Genomic DNA, 20,143 nt, shown 5'->3' with positions numbered 1-20,143 from the left:
GTGTGAAGAGGCTGACGTTGCCGACTACTGTGCATTCCCAGCACCTTTTCGCTGGAATCCCACAGAGCGTCGTAGGAGGAAATGGGGGCACAGATTTTATTTGGAGGGTAAAAAAAAAAAAAAGTTTAAAGAACTGGAGAGACAACTCATCGCTGCTGTTCGTGGTGGGTGGAAGTGTGGTTAAGTTTATGCGCTTCCAGAGAGGTAGCGCTGGGAATTAGAGGCGCCCCACTATCCTTCGCCAAACACAGGTGGATAAATGCTGCTATGCATCGACACACACAAACACATACTAATCTGCAAGGGCTTCACTCCTCTAATGACGTGTAGAGCTCTCTATGAGACCTCCTAGGAATACCATTATTATGCAAACCTCTTTGTATTTCCAACAAAACACAAGGTGGTCCCACTTAAATAACCCTCTCGCTCCCCTCATTTGTTTTTTACTCCTTGTCTTATTATCACTTCTTTTCATCATTGGCTGTGTGCAATGGCTCATGAGAGAAGGGTGGGAAGTTAAAGGGGGAGTTAGCAAAAATGTCAGCTCCAAGCCGCTGGCTATTCACATAATTAGTTGTTTTTTTTTTCCTACGTTGTCCTTTGTTTTATTATCAACATCAAAGGGAAGTCAGTGACTGGCAGAGAGGAGCGTCGCATTAGCTCTGGGTTTGCCGGGCGGGCTCAGTGGATGGTGGCGCTCCAAACAGCGGGATTCACATTTAATCGCAGGGGTGTGTGTGGCACACAATTAAATACATCATGTCACGCTTTAAAAATACATGCACGCATTCCGAAACATCTGATACTCTATCAAAACTTTGGGCTTTGAATTTAAACTGGCTGCCTTCACACCAGGTATTTTAAGTGCCTACTATCTGCGCGATTTCTCGCTGTAACTCAGCAGTCTTCTGCTCACACATATCTCCGTACTTCACATGCAACCTCTGCCTTGTTTTTATGCAAATCAGACTCTGCTGTGACAGCAGTGGCACCTGAAGCTGTTTGGTAAATACCTAGGTAGGTAGCGTAGAAAAATATAGTTAGGGATTACTGGCTAACATGTACAATTACAACAAAGACATGCAGCAGACAATTAGGGCAAAAGTTCTGTGGAACACTGTACAGGTACACCTGTTCAGTTGCTTGCTAACACAAATAGCTAATCAGCCAATCACATGGCTGCAATTCAATGCATTTAGACATGTAGAGGTGATCAGGACAACTTGCTGAAGTTCAAACTGAGCATCAGAATGGGGAACAAAGGGGATTTAAGTGGTATGGTCGTTGGTGCCAGACGAGTATTTCAGAACCTGCTGATCTACTGGGATTTTTACGCATAACCATCTCTAGGGTTTACAGAGAATGGTCCGGAAAAGAGAAAATATCCAGTGAGTGGAAGTTGTGTGGATGAAAATGCCTTGTTGATGTGAGAGGTCAGAGGAGAATTGGCAGACTGTTTCAAGATGACTGAAAGGCAACAGTAGCTCAAATAACCACTTGTTACAACCAAGGAATGCAGAATACCATCTCTGAACACACAACACATCAAACCCTGAAGAAGATGGGCTACAGCAGCAGAAGACCACACCGGTTGCCACTCTTGTCAGCTGAGAACAGGAAACTGAGACTACAGTTCGCACAGACTCACCAAAATTGGACAATAGAAGATTGGAAAAATGTTGCCTGGTCTGATGAGTCTCGATTTCAGCTGCAACATTCGGATGACAGGGTCAGAATTTGGCTTAAACAACATGAAAGCATGATCCATCCTGCCTTGTATCAATGGTTCAGGCTGCTGGTGGTGGTGGTGTAATGGAGTGGTGGATATTTTCTTGACACACTTTGGGCTCTTTAGTACAAACTGACCATGGTTTAAATGCCACAGCCTACCTGAGTATTGTTGCTGACCATGTCCATCCTTTTATGACCATAGTACCCATCTTCTGACGGCTACTTCCAGCAGGATAATGTACCATGTCACAAAGCTCATCATCTCAAACTGGTTTCTTGAACATGACAATGAGTTCACTGTACTCCAATGGCCTCCACAGTCACCAGGTCTCAATCCAAGTGCAGCAACTGCGTGATGCTGTCATGTCAATATGGACCAAGACCTCTGAGGAATTTTTCCAACACCTTGTTGAAAGTTGCTGGTGAGTGTAGATCATGCACTGTCTCATTATGTGGCTCCACTGTAGAGAATTGATGCTGCGCAAAACGTCAAAACTCAAGTTATGGGACAATTCACGCCACTTTAACAGGAACAGGAAGCAGGTTCTGTTTTGTATGACTCCAGCCGCCATTGGTATTGGGTCCTGCAATTAGCTACTTTCACCGGCTTCTGTGACAGTAGAGGATTGGATTCAAACATTTTCAACATTTAGGTTACAGCACACCTGATGTCTATCTCCTTCTTTGCTTCATTAGCTCTTGACTCTTTTGATATATCCGTCCTATCCACCAGGGCCCACAAAGTGCTTAGTGTAAAAGGGGTAATGTAACATCTGCGCGTTCACTAACGAGCCTCAATTATCTCCTGCTGCCACTTCTGCGCAGTTGTTGAGTGGAGGGAACACTTAGATACTAGTAATGATATACACAGTTGTGACGGGAATGCAGGGAGGGGCATGACAACATCTGATGTTGTGGTTCTAGGTTTTGTTTGTATGCATTTATCTTTATTAGACCACAAGGTCTCTTGAGGCACAATATCTCTTTTTCTGATCTCATCTGACTTTTGTGCGAAACCAATTAGCCACTCATCACACCTAGTGATATGCTAGTCTGCTTTTCTTACATGCTGTACATGACAGCATCCAGTACAAAACAGACACACAACCCACGGCATATCTGACATACAGAAGGTGTAATGCAGAGGGAAACATAATGTCAGAAGGTACAGAGAGAGTGACATAAGGTGCCAGACAGTCTGGAACCAGGCCTGTGTGGAGTGTATGCTATGTGTCAAGATAGCAGAGAAGCTGTGAGAAAGTATGTCCGTGCAAGCGTTCTACGTTCTTACGCGCATGCTTTATGTTTTGTGTGCGCGCTTCGCGTACGTGACCCATCTGCTTGTCCGGTCGAGGCGTCCGTGAGGTAGCACCTCGTCATTTGGGGTTTCAACTGGCCGCGAAATGTGACAGGAGGAAGTGAGGAAGAGGAGGTGGAAGAGGGAGGGCAGCTGGAAGAACTGACGGCTGTGTTTGTCCTGAATACAAGGGCACATAATTCTGCTCAACGGGCTGTGAACTAGCAGGAATTCAGCAAGGCAAGGAGTCAGCGTTCACTCTGAAGGTGTGAAATTCCTCAGGCATGAAAATAGAGAGCTCCGATGTGATACCACTGGTTAGTATTTTTGAAAGAGTAAATTATTCATGGCGTCCTGCTTTAATTGCTGCCGTAAAGTAGATGCAGAACAGGAGAGAAATTTTCTCTCTCCACTGGATCTGCGCAACTCTGAAGCAGACCTTGGCTAGAAACACAAAGGTGCTTCATGTTGAAAAAAATGATTGTGGATGTCCATCAAGCCTTTGGGTACTACCACTTCTAAGCTGTAGGGACATCGCAAAAATAATTAGAAGAATCAGATTCACGTCACAGAGCCATTAAGTAAAACAGTTCTCAGTGCGGAGTGACAAAAGCCGAGACAAAAACAATGAAAGAGTAGCTTCATTTCCCTTAACTCGGCTGAGCCTCTGAGTTTTCAACAGCTGAGATGCCTCAGAGACAGAGCTGACTCCAACAGCACAACAGTCAGCGTTCATTATAGTACGAATACACGTCCCCAGTGAGTTGATATCAAAGAGGGTTATACCATGCAGTGAATAACAGCTCGCACCAGTGTTTGTCAACGCTAAGACCTTTCCACAAATTAAATGCTTGGCTTGCAAGACAAAGCAGCGAAACGCGTTACACAGTTGTCGTCTTGGTAAATGCTGCTGTTTTCTCAACTGCTCAATGTGGCGAGGGGAGCACAATAAATCTCCCAGAGATGGAGAGTGCACCGGAGTGGCAGTGAGCAAGAGAAATGAGAATTAGTAAGCAAGGATGCCGGAGAAATAGAGAGCGTAAAAGGGCAAACATGGAAAGAACTGAGGCTTTTCAGACACAATGCCTTTATTGCTTAGTCAGACTGCCCCTGTTGTCAGATATGACTAATAAGAACTGCATAATGCACTTGGGATCTTACAGCTTCACTGGAAAGTACGAAGAACAACTAAAAGTTTGACATAAAGATTCATCATGGTGGGAATAAGCTCTGCCAAAAGAAATATTGTTCATCCACAAAGTCTTGAATTACTTCCTCATGTAAAAACATAGTAGTGCTGGCCTAGAGGCAAAAGGTAGTCCCAGTTTAGTTGATGTACAGATATAGCTTCACAAAGACGGTGGTTTAGCTGTAGTCCCTTAAGTTCAATTCAACTGAACTGACCCTGGTCATAGAGCCTTGTGTGACAATATGTATACTGTCCAACTTTTCATGCATGGACAGGACAGACACAAGTGGCTGAATGGATAGTAAAGAAAGGGGGATGTTTGATTTGTGTACTGCATTCTACACAGTGTTGCCACAGTTACCTTGAAAAGGTAATCCAATTAGTGATCACTGATTACTCCTTTAAAAAGTAACTTAGTTACTTTACTGATTACTTGATTTTAAAAATGACTAAGTTAGATTACAATTGACTTTATTAGCTACATTCAGCAGCTGCACCGGCAAATAAAGGTTTTTCTATTCTATTCTAACTAAATGGTTTTGCTCTTAAAGAGTTTTTTTTTCTGGGAGGCGAACCTCTGACCCTTGGTCCTCCAAGCTGGGCCTCTAACCACTAGGTATTACCAGCTTGAAAACGCTCATTTCTCTCCTCCCTCCACTTACATTTGTGTCACTGCGAGTTATCCTCACGCTGAAAACGGGACTTGTCGCACACATGACATCAATTCCCGAGACGGAAGAAGAAAACAAAAACATAAGATAGTTAAAATAGTACCGCACAGCAACTTGGATATGTAACTTTAATGTGAATACTGGTTTGGAAATAGTAACACATTGTTATTACTGGAAAATTGTGGTCAGATTAGAGTCACTGATTGTACATCTTAGCAGTCATTCTTGCTAAATGGTTGAACACTCATATTTTGTGTGTGTTCTTGTTATTCAGCTGAATACAACTATGGCAAAGTACTTTTTATTTCCAAGCTTGGTTTAAACTTCTGCAACTGACCTACCCCGCAAGAGTGGTCTAAGCCAACATAAGCATTCATACTTGTGAGCTGGATCTGGCGAGCATAGTTCCACAACTACTACTTTGACTGGTCAGCTGTGTTTCTCTGAAAACTTCAACCAATGACGACTGGAGCTCATTGTTTTCGGTGGTGGGGTGAAAACAACTGAACATGCTATTTCTTAAGGAAAAAACATACTAAAACATACCGGTGGCATAGACATGACACTTGAGTGCACTAGCTTCAGTGTTCGTGTGCACTTTTGGTTGAAGCCACATGCAAAAGAGCTACTTAATTACAGACAATGAATAAAAGAATGTGCAAAACACATCTGAAACCGCTTTACCAAGCTAATGTGTCTGGAAGTAGATGAACAAAGCCCACAGTCTGTCTCCCTCAACTGCAAAGGTCCAGTAACTCCCACTTCAGTTTTGGAATGTGAGCACTCGTATGAATGTTAGAGCTCACTGAAAACACAGCCATTATTCAGTGAAGATGTCTTTTACTTTCCTGCATTGTGACATCATGATAAAGTGGAGAGAGAAAGATGCAGGAGGATCAAGGTAAGAGATGCATGCCGCAGTGACGGTAAAGGCTAATTCATTTGAGATGTCACTTCTCTCAGGACAAACAGCAACTGCTTCGACATTTGCTCAACCTCTTCTACATCCTGGGGAAAACGTTGGGAAGAAGGAAGAAAAGGGAGTTTTTATTTACTGGAGTTTCTTTCCTTTACCCTCCGAAACAAGGAAGCAAGCAGTGCACTAAAGCACACACCCAGTGATCACGCCTTCTCCTTCCGTCCCCTGACCTTTGTCCCATCTGAAGGTAAACCCTGTGTTTTCAATTAACTGCTGGGAAAATGTTTCATCATCTCAGGGGCAGCCGCACTCATTAATGAAAAGGGTCTTTTCACACTCCTTAATTGCTTTTGTTGCAGCTCCCTTCCCACTTTGTCTGGATCTGTTCAGAATGGGATGAATAATGCACCGCCACTTACTCCAGACTCCTCTAATGATGTATGAGTCTGCAACAGGTCCGAGCTCTGGTGCAACTACAGCGGTAAAATAGCTCAGTTCAACGCTACAACATCCAAAAAAAGGACTGACTGCAACAAAAAATATACACACAACAGCCACAACATTAAAACCACTCACAGGAGAAGTACATGACACTGATCACGGTGTGACAGTTGTGACTTCTGCCGAGAAACTTTGACCTGGCATTCATGTGGATGCCAGACACGACACCCCCACACCATAGCAATGACACTCCTGACACAGACAAACACACAAAAACGGTTAAGGAGCAACTTAAAAAACATAAAGAGCACAAGACGTTTACCCAAACTGATGTTGATCTACAGTCGTGGTCCACAACAATCCCTCTGATTAAGCTGTGGACAGGTGGCTTATTACGAGCTGAGGCGGGCGGGTGGCACCACGGCAGACAACTAGAAAACCACCTGTCACATAAAGAGGACGCATGCTATAGAGATTAAAGCTTTTGTTCCTGCTGTAAAAAATGAGGAATTTACCATAGGGGTATACGGTGACTGACTCTGTTTGCAGCCCAGTTGACATACTTGGAACTGCAACTAGGACGTGCACGTTGGCTTTTGCAAAGACCAGGCTGTTTTCAGTGACACAAATTTAGAAATTTGGGTCCTATCTAACAAACATAGAATGGCAGACAGATAAAGTCCCAGTGAGCTTGGGAAGACAGTGGAACAGTTAGCAGTTATGAGACAGTGTTGCTGCTCCTAAGTGGACAAACACTGTGACTAAAGCTTTAAGGAGTTTTAGACTAACTCTAGACTAGTCTACTAACCCTCAGAACATGCATCAAATAGGAATGCAATCACAAACTGCAGTCAGTAGGAAAAAATACAGCCCTAAGTCCTTGTTCCGACTCTTCCCTCCTCTTTCTTCCCCTCTACAGATACAAACAAAACGATTAATTGTCGCCCACTGCCAGGTCCAGGGCTGCTCCCTGCACCGGCCTCTCTCCGGCCGACATCAGATCAGGACCTGGATACACGTGTAATCTCCCATATCTTCCTCAGCCATCGCCACCAAATGAGAGCTGCTCTCTCTTTCTCTCCCTCTGCAGACTCTCCACAGACGACCAGGGGTTGTGGCCGGGAAGGAGCACGTGCTGAGCCACACAAACACTACATTTCCATAGATAAACAAACAAGGCTCCCAGGAGAATTCTACGGTCCACTAACGCTTTCACCTCCGATGTTTCCCAAATTGAGAAAGTGACAAATTTGTTTTTAAAAGTCAATGTGTTCTTTTTTTCTTTTTTTTTTCTTTACTGATTAAGGTTATTACCCATGCATCTCTGTTGTTGTTATCCGCCTGTGTTTCGAGATAATAAACGTCAAATGTGATTCGGCTGTCTGAGAAAATACCAGCCGCTCTCTACCAGGCGAGCCCACGAGTTCGTTCCAACTGTGCATGACATTTGGGCCTATAACGATTATTGCCGTCTTTGGAGTCAAAACTCCGACGGGTGTTGTTTCCACATTGTGCAACGTAATCACAGCACAATTGTAACTATTATAGATTCTCAGTTGCAGCGTGCCAGCTTGGCTTTTACCCATGAAAACCCAGCGAGTGGAAAATATTAATTACCATCCTTGGAGCTCATCTGCTTCCCTTTACTTTAGGGGTGATAAAAAAAAAGAAAAAAAGAGAAAGAAAAAAGGCAAAATCGGCTTAACTTGGAACAGCACAGCAATTAATTGTGATCTAGTTTAATGAGAGCCCACTTTGCCGTGTTAATGTGGCTAATTAGCAGTCAAACAGGAAGCGATACCGACATTGAGTGGCTGCCACTAGACACTGACGGAGGTGCTGAAGTGTAAATACCACATCATGTCGTATAAGTGCAGTCAAATTCCATAGACGCCGCTAGTCAGATGGACAGCCGCTCCCTCTCACACACAAACACACACGTGCGCATACCTACCCACAGAGTGAGGCGTTACACTGAGTCACACGCACACGAGCAAATACACATTCTGCTCGCATCCCGGATGCGTGCGCTGCATGCTAATTTGCTTTTATGAGCGTTACAACTGCCTGTTAGTGGCGAAACATCCAAATGCAGAGAGGGAACGAGTGCACAAACACGCATTCGGTCACACGTTATTACAGAGTTTGGGGACAAAGCACGACTCTGGTTTGCCATGCGACCTTTGACATGTTCATATTCACGCCGTGCATTAAAAAAAGAGGAGGAGCGGGGAGGAGAGGAGACATTTCAACTGCAGCACGGAGTATTGCTTCTAGGCTCTCCGAAAGTACAGGGAAGCACTGCGGCAATTTATACCTTTCTGTGGTGGTTAAAACAAATCAACAAGGAAGCGCTGTTTACGGCGATAGTGCATTTATAGGGTTTTACATTTGTATAATGAAGCAATGATTCCAATCACAGTCACAGCTAAATGCATCTACAATCATTTTGCCAATTACATTTCCGGAACGTTTACTGTATATAAACCCTGTTGTTCATTTTCATTTGAAGGCATGGTTAGCTACATTAACGTAGCGCGAAGACTGGCCGGCATTTCTAAAGCTCCCCAATTAGCACAGTATATCTGCAGCAGTTTGCTTAAACTGTACAAAAAGCTGGGGTGTAAAAACTGACAGTGTGCTGTTTTGTGCAGGATTCACGTGCCAAAGTATTTCTTGAGAGTCCTATTTCTTCTTGCCAGGCAACCAGGGGAGACTCCAGGAAGTGAGCGCCCGCAGCCAACAAACCGTTCGGCACATAACCCCGCATGAAACAGTGAACTGGTGACAGACTTCTGTTATGTGTGTAAAGTTGTGAGCTTCAGAGGTGATGATGCGCAGATTTTTGTTAACTTTGGACGCAGCCAGATTAGCCTGGCAGTAATACAGACTCTGGTTAAAAATAACTATACAAACTCAAAATTGGAAACGTTGCCTTAAATCTGTAGAGGACTTTCATGAGCAATCAGATATTTAATTACTTTTTTTTACATTAAATTACCGTGACAGAAGAGGTTGAGTAGACACCAACAAATTATAGCACGGCACAGTTCAACATGCTCTTTGGCTCCAAACTTGGTAGAGCTCAGAATAAAACAGGCTGCCTTTTTATTGCCTCTTGTGCCCTTGTGCATTGTTGCGGCATTTAACACAAAGAGGGCTTACAGAACTGTCAATGTCACAAGCTGCCAACAATCAACTCCCTCACTGGAGGCAACAAAACCATCAAACACAGCTAAAATAACAGACTGCCTCTTTCTCTGTCAAAGGCCTCCCACGCTACTGTTGACCAACACACCGGACCTGCCTGCCTCCAGCCAAAGCATCCAGACGAGGAGCGACCTCGAGGCTCAGTGTTAGCTCGGGGATGTTGCGCTTGACAGACGAGGACTTTACCTTTCGTCGGCTCCGTGCGCTTGGGCAGATCCAAAGTGTCGTAGTTTTTGTCATTCTCACCGTTTTTTCTGCCTGGATGGAGACGAGAGGAGGACAGACAGCGTCAGCGTCAGACACATGGATTACAAAGGACACTGTCACACACACTAGGGGCTGGACCGATACGGGCTTGGAAGGGTGATATCAGTGTGTTGGGCTGTCAGATATGTATTTTCTCAAGATAAATGAGCCTTTCAGGAAAAAACCCACCAATGAAAAATTTTCAAGGTTGGGCTATGAGCTGCTCACAGGGAGGCAGATTTAAACGTACAAAATAACAATGAGTTTTTTTTTTTTTTTTTTTTTTTTATACAAAAGTTCACCGGTAAATGAACATATCGGTCCCACCCACAACAAAACGGAAATGTTCACATACATACAAAGAGCTTAGAAGCATGACATGTACAAACATAAATTCAGATTTCACACGGTTTTTTATGTTGCGTATGATGTGAATTGGTATACATCCCACGAACAAAAAAAATCACACACCACCGCATGAAAATACACACAACTTCTCTACACTTTCTTATCCGAATGAAATCCGTGAAGTTTACAGACGTAACGGCAGTGTTTCCTGAGCTGCTTAACACCTTGAGTAACGCAGTGGCAGATGGGAAATGGAGTAAGAGGGATGTGATGATTGCCGCCCAGCCAGTTAACGGCCACATGCAGAGACACAGAGGCAGAATGGCCAGTTAGGGTTGGGATGAACAGAAGTTATGACATGCTCTTTCCTTTCAGGAAACAAGCTCATACACTTCCATGTCCAACACCCAGGAAAGATGGCACAAAAATTTATTTTGAGGAAATGCTTTTGTGTTTACTTATTTACTTATTTCTTACTTGGAGGAACATTTTGTAATATGAATCTGCAAATGTTGAATTGGTGCACAATGGGTAGCTTTATCACTAGATCAAATGCTACTTAGAGATATCAGCAGCAGTTGTTTTTTTTTTTTAATGCAGTCATGTCTGCCATGGGGGTTATTGCTCGTAGAAAAACAAAACGAAATATTTTGGACTGAAATTGAACTGAAATTTTGAACTTAAAACATCTGGAGCTCTTGCTCAAGTGAATTTTTCTCAAATTCCGAACCCATTTGTTTCCAACATCACATTAACGCACAACACACAGTGCAGATTGTTGGTACGATGCAATTAAAACTGTGGCAAATAAAACCCCCCAAAAAACAACAATGCTGTCTGAACGTGTCTCAAAGGAATAGATTTTGGGATACTTTCAAAGAATTAAAGGATAAAAGAATGCTTAAATTAAAAAGCAGGGCGAACAGATGTTAGTGTGCGTACCTTTAAAAACTGTGAGGGATGGCTGCTTCCCATGCTTCCATTTGTTCTCATAAACTAAACTAAACGTTCTCACATTAGCTCCATGGCTAATACACAAGCAGATTATATAAACAGCTATTTCCTGGATATATAACACTGGAAAACCCGGCACAAAAGGACTCGACCAAATTTCGTCAGGCACAAACAAATAACTAATCACGGTACAATTTCTTGGCAGATGTAATACAAATCTGTTGTAGTTTGAATAACAGACGTGATCTGAAGTTTTGATAAACACACACACACAATCAGGCAAAGACACACACAGAGAACAGGGTCTGCAGCAGAGCTTGACATTTACGCTTAAGGCTACAATTTGGATCCAGTTAGCCGCGTCCTAGCTGCTGGAATCAAGGTGGTCCGGAAATCTCAGATAAATTTGGAGACTGCTTTTGATTTTCCTCACTGCATGCTTGATTCATTTGATTAGTCAAACTCTGCTTGACAACCTGACAGAAACGGACAGACTTACCAGTTTTCTCAAGCACTCCCTTTACCTGTCACCTACTTTAGATGGCCAACGAAAAACTACCTATATCAAACTGAGGAGTCTGGGACGGGCGGAGTCTATAATATTCAGTTCTACGGTCGGTAGGGATGGAGAGGGAATGTATATGGAATGAATGATACGCCCCGATTTTCTGAAGTCCTTGGAACTTTCTCGGGTTTCTGGAGGACACCCAAAACTACTTCGTACTATATTCTACAGCCAGGATGGGAAGGAAGGGGAGGGGGAGGAGGAGGTGGAGGAAGAGGGGGAGGATGGAGGAGAGTTGAAGTGAGAAGGGATGAGAGGGGGCACTCACCTTGATTAAACCATTCCTCTATAGTTAGCCAAGGAAGCAGCAGCAATGCCAAAAAACACAAAGCAGGGAGAAGAGAGAAGAGGCATGGTGAAAAAGGCGCGTGTGCGTGTGTCAAGAAGCTGTGCATAACAATTTTCTTTTTTTTCCACAAAAAGCAGTCATCTTTTACAACACAGAGGAGGTGAAGGAGTGAAGGGGAAAGAAAAAAGGCAAAAGACAGAAGGAACGATAAAATATGGGAGAAGAGAAAGGAGGAGGTTTTTTTTGGAGATAGAAAAGGGCCAGATAGAGAACCATTAGAAGTCCACGGGTGTTTTCTGGGAAGCGCGTTCAAAGAGTTGGCATTAATGGAACGGCTTCACAGAGAAAGAGAGAGAAAGAGGGAGAGAAGGGTGGTGGTGGGGAGGGAGAGAAAAAGAAACAGTCAAACGGTGAGAAAAAAGTGTGAAAACATAAAGGAAGATGTTCAGGCTGGAAAGACTGAAATGGGGAGACGGGAAAAGGCTGAGAAAGAAAGGTGTCAGCTTTCACGGTCGGATGGGAAGGCAGGCAAGAAAGTCATAGACATATACATATAAAACAGCACTACCTGCCAGCATTTGTATAAGTGCTTCATTAAAATCTCTGCGTGGGAAGAATGTGCTCAGAGAGATAGAAATACCAGCCAAGAATCAGAGCCCTCATTAGCTGAAACAAAGTCGGAGCAGCCGAGCGCGCGCTCGTCATAATGGTATATTTTGCACCGAATGTGGTATTGAAGAGAGGACGGCAAACTTAGTCTACTTAAGGTAACAAATTATCAAGCTTATTGCCGACAGTGCGGCTTAACTACCCGCCTCCATAATCCTTTATAGCTGCATTTAATGTTTGTGATCCTGAGCATGTTTTCTCAGAGAACACCTTCAGGGTCTGCAGCGGCAAAACGCATCTCATTGTTCGGCGTGTGTGTTTGGGTGTTCAAGTGTGAAAGTGTCCACGTGGTTAATTGGATTCTTCATAAATCTGTATACGTGTTCGCCCCGTGTTGTCCTGACCCCTGAACTGGTGGGATTCTCCGAAGAGTCGTTTGAAGATGGGGGTCAGTGTCTGGCAGTCACACCTCATTGGCTGACTGATTAATGGCAGCCATTATTGTCGTGCAGCAGGCAGATAACGGTGCCATTTAACCAGCGACCCAGGAGAACGCTGATTAAGGCGTCTCTGACAACAAGTGCGTACGTGGCGCATCTGTTATCCAGAGTCAATAAGAAATAAAACCTCCTGATGCGGCAGACGGCGCCGTGATAGATATCAATCATTATCTCGGTCTTCTACCGGAGCTGAAATTCGCTGTGTAAAGACTAAATGAGTCCTTGTGCTCTAACAAAAGCAACTACTGTGAATTATTTTGTCTTTGCCAGAGTTTGTTGTAATCTGCTAACAATTCAGAAAAACCAACGGCCTTGATTCTGTTGTTTAACTGAGTTGGTGTTTTCGTGTGTATTTATTGAAGATTTCTAGAAGGTAAACAGGGACGATGACGATGATGATGTGTAGTAACAAGTAAAGAAGAGTTTAGATAAGGGGTCTTCAACGTTGTCAGGCCAAGGACTCCAAACTGATGGGGAGATTAAGTAGGGGCCCCCCACCTACTACATGTGTTCTGTATTAAACTCGGCTTAGTGCTATTTATAAATATGCATTATTATTATCATTTTGCATTCACTATTAAAGTATCCTTTAACTAAAATATGTTTGAATCATGTTAATGTATCTTTAAAGAAATTTAAATTTGTGGGGAAAATTTAAAAAAAATAAATAAATTCTAATCAACCATAGACTTTGCAACCCCTCTACAGTACCTCTGCGGACTCCCTAGGGGTTGCGGACCCCCTGTTTAAGACCTGTGGTTTAGATCATTGGCAGTATCTTTGATGTCAGATGTTGCACATCTTAACTAAAGCCTATACACCCAGGTTAATATTATCTGTTTCCACTCTTCTGATATCCCACATAATGTTTCTACTGTTTCAATTTATTCAGGTTTATATACAAACTTTGATGTACAGGGTTACGGATATCTCTTACTCTTACCTGTCTTTGACTCGGATTTCCACAACCAAATCTTAAATATGTACATCTTATCTTATGTCTTATTTCTCTATTTTTTATGTTAAAACTGAAAACTCTATATTGGCGCTCCATTCATTCATAAATCCTACCTGTCTATCGCCTCTTTAAATGTGACACGCATTTGTTAAATGCTTTGTAATATGTGAGCCCAGAGCACACGCAGAGCTATTAACGGAAACAGCTAAGTAGAAGTGAGCGCAAAACAAAAGAGAACTGTTTGAATAACTTGTCTCTGCTTTCTGTTTTCATGAAAAATGAGACTTAATAATCGTTTTGGCAGAATTATTCTAATTCATGATTCTGGTTGATTACGATTTTCTCACCTTTCGCCTTCTTGCCTCCGAAGCAGCCGGCGTCATCCCTCTTCTTCCTCTGTGTTCCCGCTGATCCAGGGGCCTGCAGCGTTGATGGGTCCTGGAACTTTTCGGCCCCCGGGACCTCTTTGTGGACGTGGTAGGAAAGGTTTCTCATAATACAAACACAGTTCTCCACAGACTAGGAGAAAACAGAGGCATGGATACTGTCAACTACTTACACATGGTACGTTCAGGTTGGACCTCATCACTTAGCATACACACAAGTAACTCCAGTATCTGTGGGAGAGCCAGATGTTGGCCTACCTTGTTGTCCATGTCCTTCTTCCCGACGGCTGACTGAAGAGCGTGCAGCAGGGCGTCCACCAGTCCCTCACATTCCCTCAGTCTGCGCCGAGCCTCTGCCCCATCTGAGCTCACGTTTCTATGGGGGCAAATGCAAGAGTGCGATGAGCATAGAGAAGGAGGAACAGAAAAGTAGAACAACACGATCACCTGCAAAGAGTAACAGCTGAGGAAATAAAATATGATTCAGTATGTCACAAATCTTTATTAATCCTTCTTCAAGCTGATTTTAAAGAGGAGCCCAAAAACTGCTGTTAGTAAGTTTGATATGGTTTATTAGACAGAGACATGACTGGAATTATTTAAAGCTTGTTCAGACGTATAAATACATAAGTATATAAAACTTCTTTCATGTCCTTTTCTATATGATGAAACTACTGGACACAAAATTTCCCTTGAGATAAATAAAGTATCTCTCTATCTAATTATATACTTCATATCACACAAAGATCTGAGCAATTTGTACTTTGAAGGCGAACAGTAGTATCAGTCAATATGTTGTGTCTAATTCTACATTTAGATATTTTAAAAGATGACTGTAAAATATCTGTAATCTAAACAAATCTGTCATCAGGACAGAAAAGCCACTCCAGCTGTGGTGAGACCACAGTAAACTACAGTTACCCTCCGAAATCCTCCAATTATTACGAATAGTATTATTGCTATGACTAATACTTGTACTACCACAACAACTAGACACAAGAAAATGTCTCCGTATAGTTAGGAATAAAAGTTCATCAAAAGTACACCTATAGCTAAGTAAACAGCTAAATAAGGTATAGTTTCTTTTTCGGAAACCATGTATGATTGTCCAAATAGGAGACCTATGTTTTTCTGTGTCCGCGTGTGACCCACGGCCTTGATCCTCCCCCTGTCTGCCTCAAAAGTACAATGTAATAAAGCCAGGTGGCTTTAAGAATAATCTTTAAAAAATGATGAATATAAATTTCATTTCTGGTACAAAAGGAAATGCCATCCCTGTTACATCAGCCAGCGCCCTGAGCGCAGCTCCTGTGAGCACAGCAGCAGAGCTGGTGCAATCTTAGTGTGGCTGTCTGACTGAGTGTGACAGGCCAGGCTTTAAAGAGGGTTAAGGGATAGCTGGGGCTCCCCACTCCTCACCAGGGACTTCATTTATGAGGGCTTCCAACCCACATAATCCCATTAGCCGACCCCCAGTTAGTCCTATGAAAGAGTGGCAGCCTTGCGGAGGTAAGCAGAACTGAAGTGCTTTTTAGTGCTGTGTGGACTGAAACAAGGACGACATCCAACACTGGTACATGTGTGACTGTTTCAATTTAATAACCAAGGACACACCAGCAAAGCCACATAGTGACGACTAATAATTAACTGGCACGAATGGATATCAACCTTGTCACCTGTTCATGTACATAGAACTCAACATAACTTTAAACGTGCACAAATGCCTTTGTCATTCATACAAACCTCACACCTGTCTTAGTGCTTGCTCTCGTCTTGGTCACCGCTCAACCCTCGTCCAAGGCGCTAATTAAAACTTTGGGTAGACGGCAGACAGACAGCACCGGTCATCTGGACTCACTCATAAATAAAACCCACCCATCCCTAACCATCAACGAAACGTCCCCACCTCCCCTGTAAACAGATCCAAAGGCGCGCCCGCCTTGGATTTATTTGACAGGAGTGAGTCTGGGGGCAGGCAGACACAACGGTTTTATTGTCAGCTGTTTCATTTCCAGCAGTCTTTCAGGGAGCAGTTGTCTTGCGTGAGGTTTATAGTCGACTCATCTGTCAGTAGAAGACGGTGAAGGAAGCTGCTGTCGTCTCTGGACAGGCCATCTAGAGGTGTGATGTTAGTGTGGTTCCAGTGATTGCTGACCTGGCATGTTGCCGTCTGCTTCTTTGAATTCGCTCTTACTACTTTTTTATCTGGATGAGATCAGGATTAGTGGCTGAAGAATACCTGTGGGATGAACCTGATTTCCCAACTCAATGTGTAATATTGCATATTTCAACAGATTTAAAGCCTTTTTATCTTCTTTCTAAAGATCCAGAAGAAACAAGGGAAACCAAGGGTCTATTGACTGCTGACTGCTACTGCTCAGTTAGTCCTCACCTAAGGAGATGTGCTTTTTTGAGTTTTTGAGTTTGTGGTTCACAAGACGCCAAGGTTACATTCCTGAAATGATTGTTTGGAGAAATCTTTACAAAATTTGCTCCATTATCTGGTCTCTGAATAAGCGGGTGTGATTGCAAAGGTCACCCGGAGCCTTTCAGCCGTCACTGCCGTCTGAATGTGTCCGTGGTGTGTGTCGCTTTATCAGATGAAAAATGGGCGTGAAGGTCATTCAGAGTCATGTGGCCATCAGAGGACAATAGAGCAGCTGGGAGGAGTAGACTGGAGAAGACTGATGGAGATGGATGGAGACACGTCTGACCTCTGCTGTCGCCGTGCAAGGTCAGCCGCAGCACTGCACGGCCATATGTGTACTCTGGCACACGCTCAGGGCGCGCTTTAAGGTTTATCGATCCTGATCCCACTTCAGAATTCAGGGTATTGATTTAGCTTCTTATCTAATGCTTGTTCAGATTCTTCACATAAAGTCAGAGCAAAGAAAGAGAAGACTGCGCGTTGAATGTGGAATCCGTCTGTGTCATCAGCAGATTTAGGGTGATAGAAACACGCCTCGTCATCCGGTTTCATCATTTACCATCTTTAAAGTTCTAATTCTGTCAACGTCTGTCAGTCGGGGCAAAGCAAGACTTATCTGAGGCAGCTGAGCAAAAATCTGAGACGTGCAATTTAGAAGTGTGGGAGCAAAGCCATGATTCCCTTTGGTTTAAGTTATTAGTAGTACAAAAATAAAAAATAAATGAATCTCTTGTCAAATAAAAATGACAAGTCTGACTCTGAGACTTTGGGACTGCAAGTGAGGTAATCAGCAGGGGGAAGTATTCACATCCTTATTTACATCAAAGAATTCTAATTTGAAGTAGAAGTACTCAGTGGAGACAAAAAGTTTTACTCTTATATACTGTATTTTATCATTAGACAGTTATCACACAATAATGTGGAAAAAAAAGAAAAAAATCACATTAGTCTGTATTGCCGAGGAAATCCAAGTTGAAGATGAGCATGAGTTTTATGTGCAAAATCTTAAATGTTCTTAAACACCGATTATACAACAAGTAGTTCTGACCAAGCAATCTCATTGGTCAATAAGACATTTAGAACGTGCTCAAATCGGCATTACAGCACGGCTGACTCATCACTAAAAATATTGCTCCGCCAAGTCTGTGGCAACATTGTATCCATCTCCATGGCAACACTGTAACTGTCGGAGCTGGAGCAGGAAACGGCTAAAAAATACGCTACAAAATGGATCGGTTTGTTGTTAATTTCGATTTATTTGGTGGTCTCAGTCTACTGACGTTACTGACTGTGTTCCAGGTATTAGCCAGACCCCATTTATTTCCATGGAAACGGGAGTCACACTCCCAAAAAACTTTAAATTTTGAGAGCAAAATGTCCATCAACATGAATATATATTTAATTATACGCTTTAGTTTGTTGGTAATTGTTGTGTAATTGAAATATTACTCTCAACGGTAATATTGCTTAAACTGATGTTCAGCCATCGATGGGGGTCCGTGGCCCTAGTTTTGGCTCTAGCTGGACCCCCGTTGGCGCCTTTTAAGCCGATTGAGAACGTGGAATCAGCGGCGGTGCATCGGGTGAGATGGCGCAGCCCGTTTGGCTGATCAGCTTAACAAGACACACAACACAACAAGACAAAGGGAGCGACAAAGAAGGCAAACAACGCACACAGCAGGCTCTTCTCGCTTTCCTTCTCCACCTAATCTGACCATTCAAGTACACAAATATTTTCTCAACGACATTATTGTCCGGCGTGAAAAACAAATCAAAACCGGCTGATCAGCCCATATTTAGGATAGGGCAGCTCTGTGTGATAGAATACAGGGAGCTGCTGCCTGCTGCTGTGGTGTGTTCAAGCCCGCATGAGGGGAGTAACCATCTGTCTTCGTTAGAGGTAGTTCTTTGATCTTAGTCTGGTGTGTCCAAGTCTTATTTTGTATCTACAACCTCTACGTTTTAAGTGCTAAAATGCATAGTGTATTCGTACGTACACACAGGCACACAGGACGTTTCCTTTCCCATAAGCCCACAGTGTAAACACTGGAAATAAGCACGTCCCCATCAACAGAGGAGGCCGTTGTAATAAAACTATTCCGGGCTTTATTGAGGTGTAAGCAGCGTCTCTGCTGGCGTGAGTAAACAGATTCTCCCTGGCATCAGCACTTCTCCCCAGTGCACAAACCCCGCGTCTAGGCAACTGATGGGCTTAGTTGCAGTTGCCATGGATACACATTCTCGTCAGCAGGGCCCGCATCGAGGGTCAAAGGAGTGAGGGAGACGGCAGGATACTGTGATATGTGAGGAAAATGAGATAAGTAGCAACAAGGGCGATAAGGTGTAAAAACACTTTGTCTGGAGTCTAATATACGATATAGACACACAAATCAAAGATAGCGTGACAGATAATGAATGGAATCATGAGATAGGGAATGAGAAACAGCAGGCAGTAAACACAGCAGCAGCCAGATGTTAAACTCCATGACGTCTCTATGACTTTTATGAGCCATATCTTTAGTGATTTCACTTATTCCCTCTTAGTCTGCTAACGCTTCTCTTCAGCTCGACAGAAAATGCTCTAAAATTACAAGCCAGCATCCACATTTCCTGTCTGAGAAAACTAGGTGACAAACCATCTAATGCAGCGTAATCATGTGTGAAATATATTCTGGTACTTATTTTTTTTTGTTTTTTTGTCTGCACCACATTTGAATATTATGTTGTTGTGAATGTCAAACAGCAGCGCGGGAGGACGTCTAGATTACAGTCGAGACGGGCTCGGACAGCCCAGGAAGACAAAAAACAGCGAGGCGTGAGACGCGATAACCCACATACCCACTCCGTCTTTCGCACTTTACTACAGACTGTCACTCGGAGCTGGAGACCAAGTGACGGTTTTAGCAGCGACAGTAGAATAAAGGGGAAACAGCTCAGAAGTTAATAACAGGAACTCGAGGCCGCTGAACTCAAGCTGTCATCCTTAGCTGATAACGGCATTTAAAAGGCAGCAGCAGAGGGGATGCCTCACTAAGGCTGCGCAGGTTTTGAGACCGTAGAGCGTGGATGCAGCTTGACTATTAGGTATTCGGCTGATGCTGTCTCCAGGCAGAGCGCATCATTAGGAAAAAGTGAAGCTTTTAAATGTTAGAGCAAAGAGCAGTGACTAATGGTTTTTTATAATATTAACAATTAATCTTCCATTTTTCAATTTGTTGAATTAATCATCGGATCATTCGGTCGACAAAATGTCAACAGACATCCACTGGGAAGAGTGGCTGTGAGGGAAAGTAATATTTTTCACTGAAGATGTCAATGCTCACTTAAATGGAGCCCTTTAATTACTAAACCTGCCATGTGTGTGTTTAGTCAGCCCCTCACTAAGGGGTCCAGGCAGGAGGA

At 43.2% G+C, this 20,143-nt stretch overlaps 1 protein-coding gene across 13 annotated transcripts in view; it reads right to left on the bottom strand.

Annotated features, from left to right (window-relative positions):
- The window catches only part of arvcfb (ARVCF delta catenin family member b), a 190,415-nt gene that overhangs the window by 27,908 nt on the left and 142,364 nt on the right, over positions 1 to 20,143 (bottom strand). For 10 of the 13 annotated variants that reach the window (XM_047593063.1, XM_047593069.1, XM_047593065.1 and 7 more), the window contains 4 exons: positions 14,572 to 14,689; positions 14,275 to 14,446; positions 11,840 to 11,857; positions 9,645 to 9,716 (listed from right to left, as the gene is read on the bottom strand). In XM_047593063.1, coding sequence (XP_047449019.1) covers positions 9,645 to 9,716; positions 11,840 to 11,857; positions 14,275 to 14,446; positions 14,572 to 14,689 — 380 coding nt within the window. The remainder of the gene's footprint in view (positions 1 to 9,644; positions 9,717 to 11,839; positions 11,858 to 14,274; positions 14,447 to 14,571; positions 14,690 to 20,143) is intronic. The other 3 variants (XM_047593064.1, XM_047593074.1, XM_047593067.1) reach the window with 2 other exon arrangements.

Source organism: Mugil cephalus, chromosome 8, assembly GCF_022458985.1.
Source record: "Mugil cephalus isolate CIBA_MC_2020 chromosome 8, CIBA_Mcephalus_1.1, whole genome shotgun sequence".
NCBI lineage: Eukaryota > Metazoa > Chordata > Actinopteri > Mugiliformes > Mugilidae > Mugil > Mugil cephalus.
This window is presented reverse-complemented; position numbering and strand designations above follow the sequence as displayed.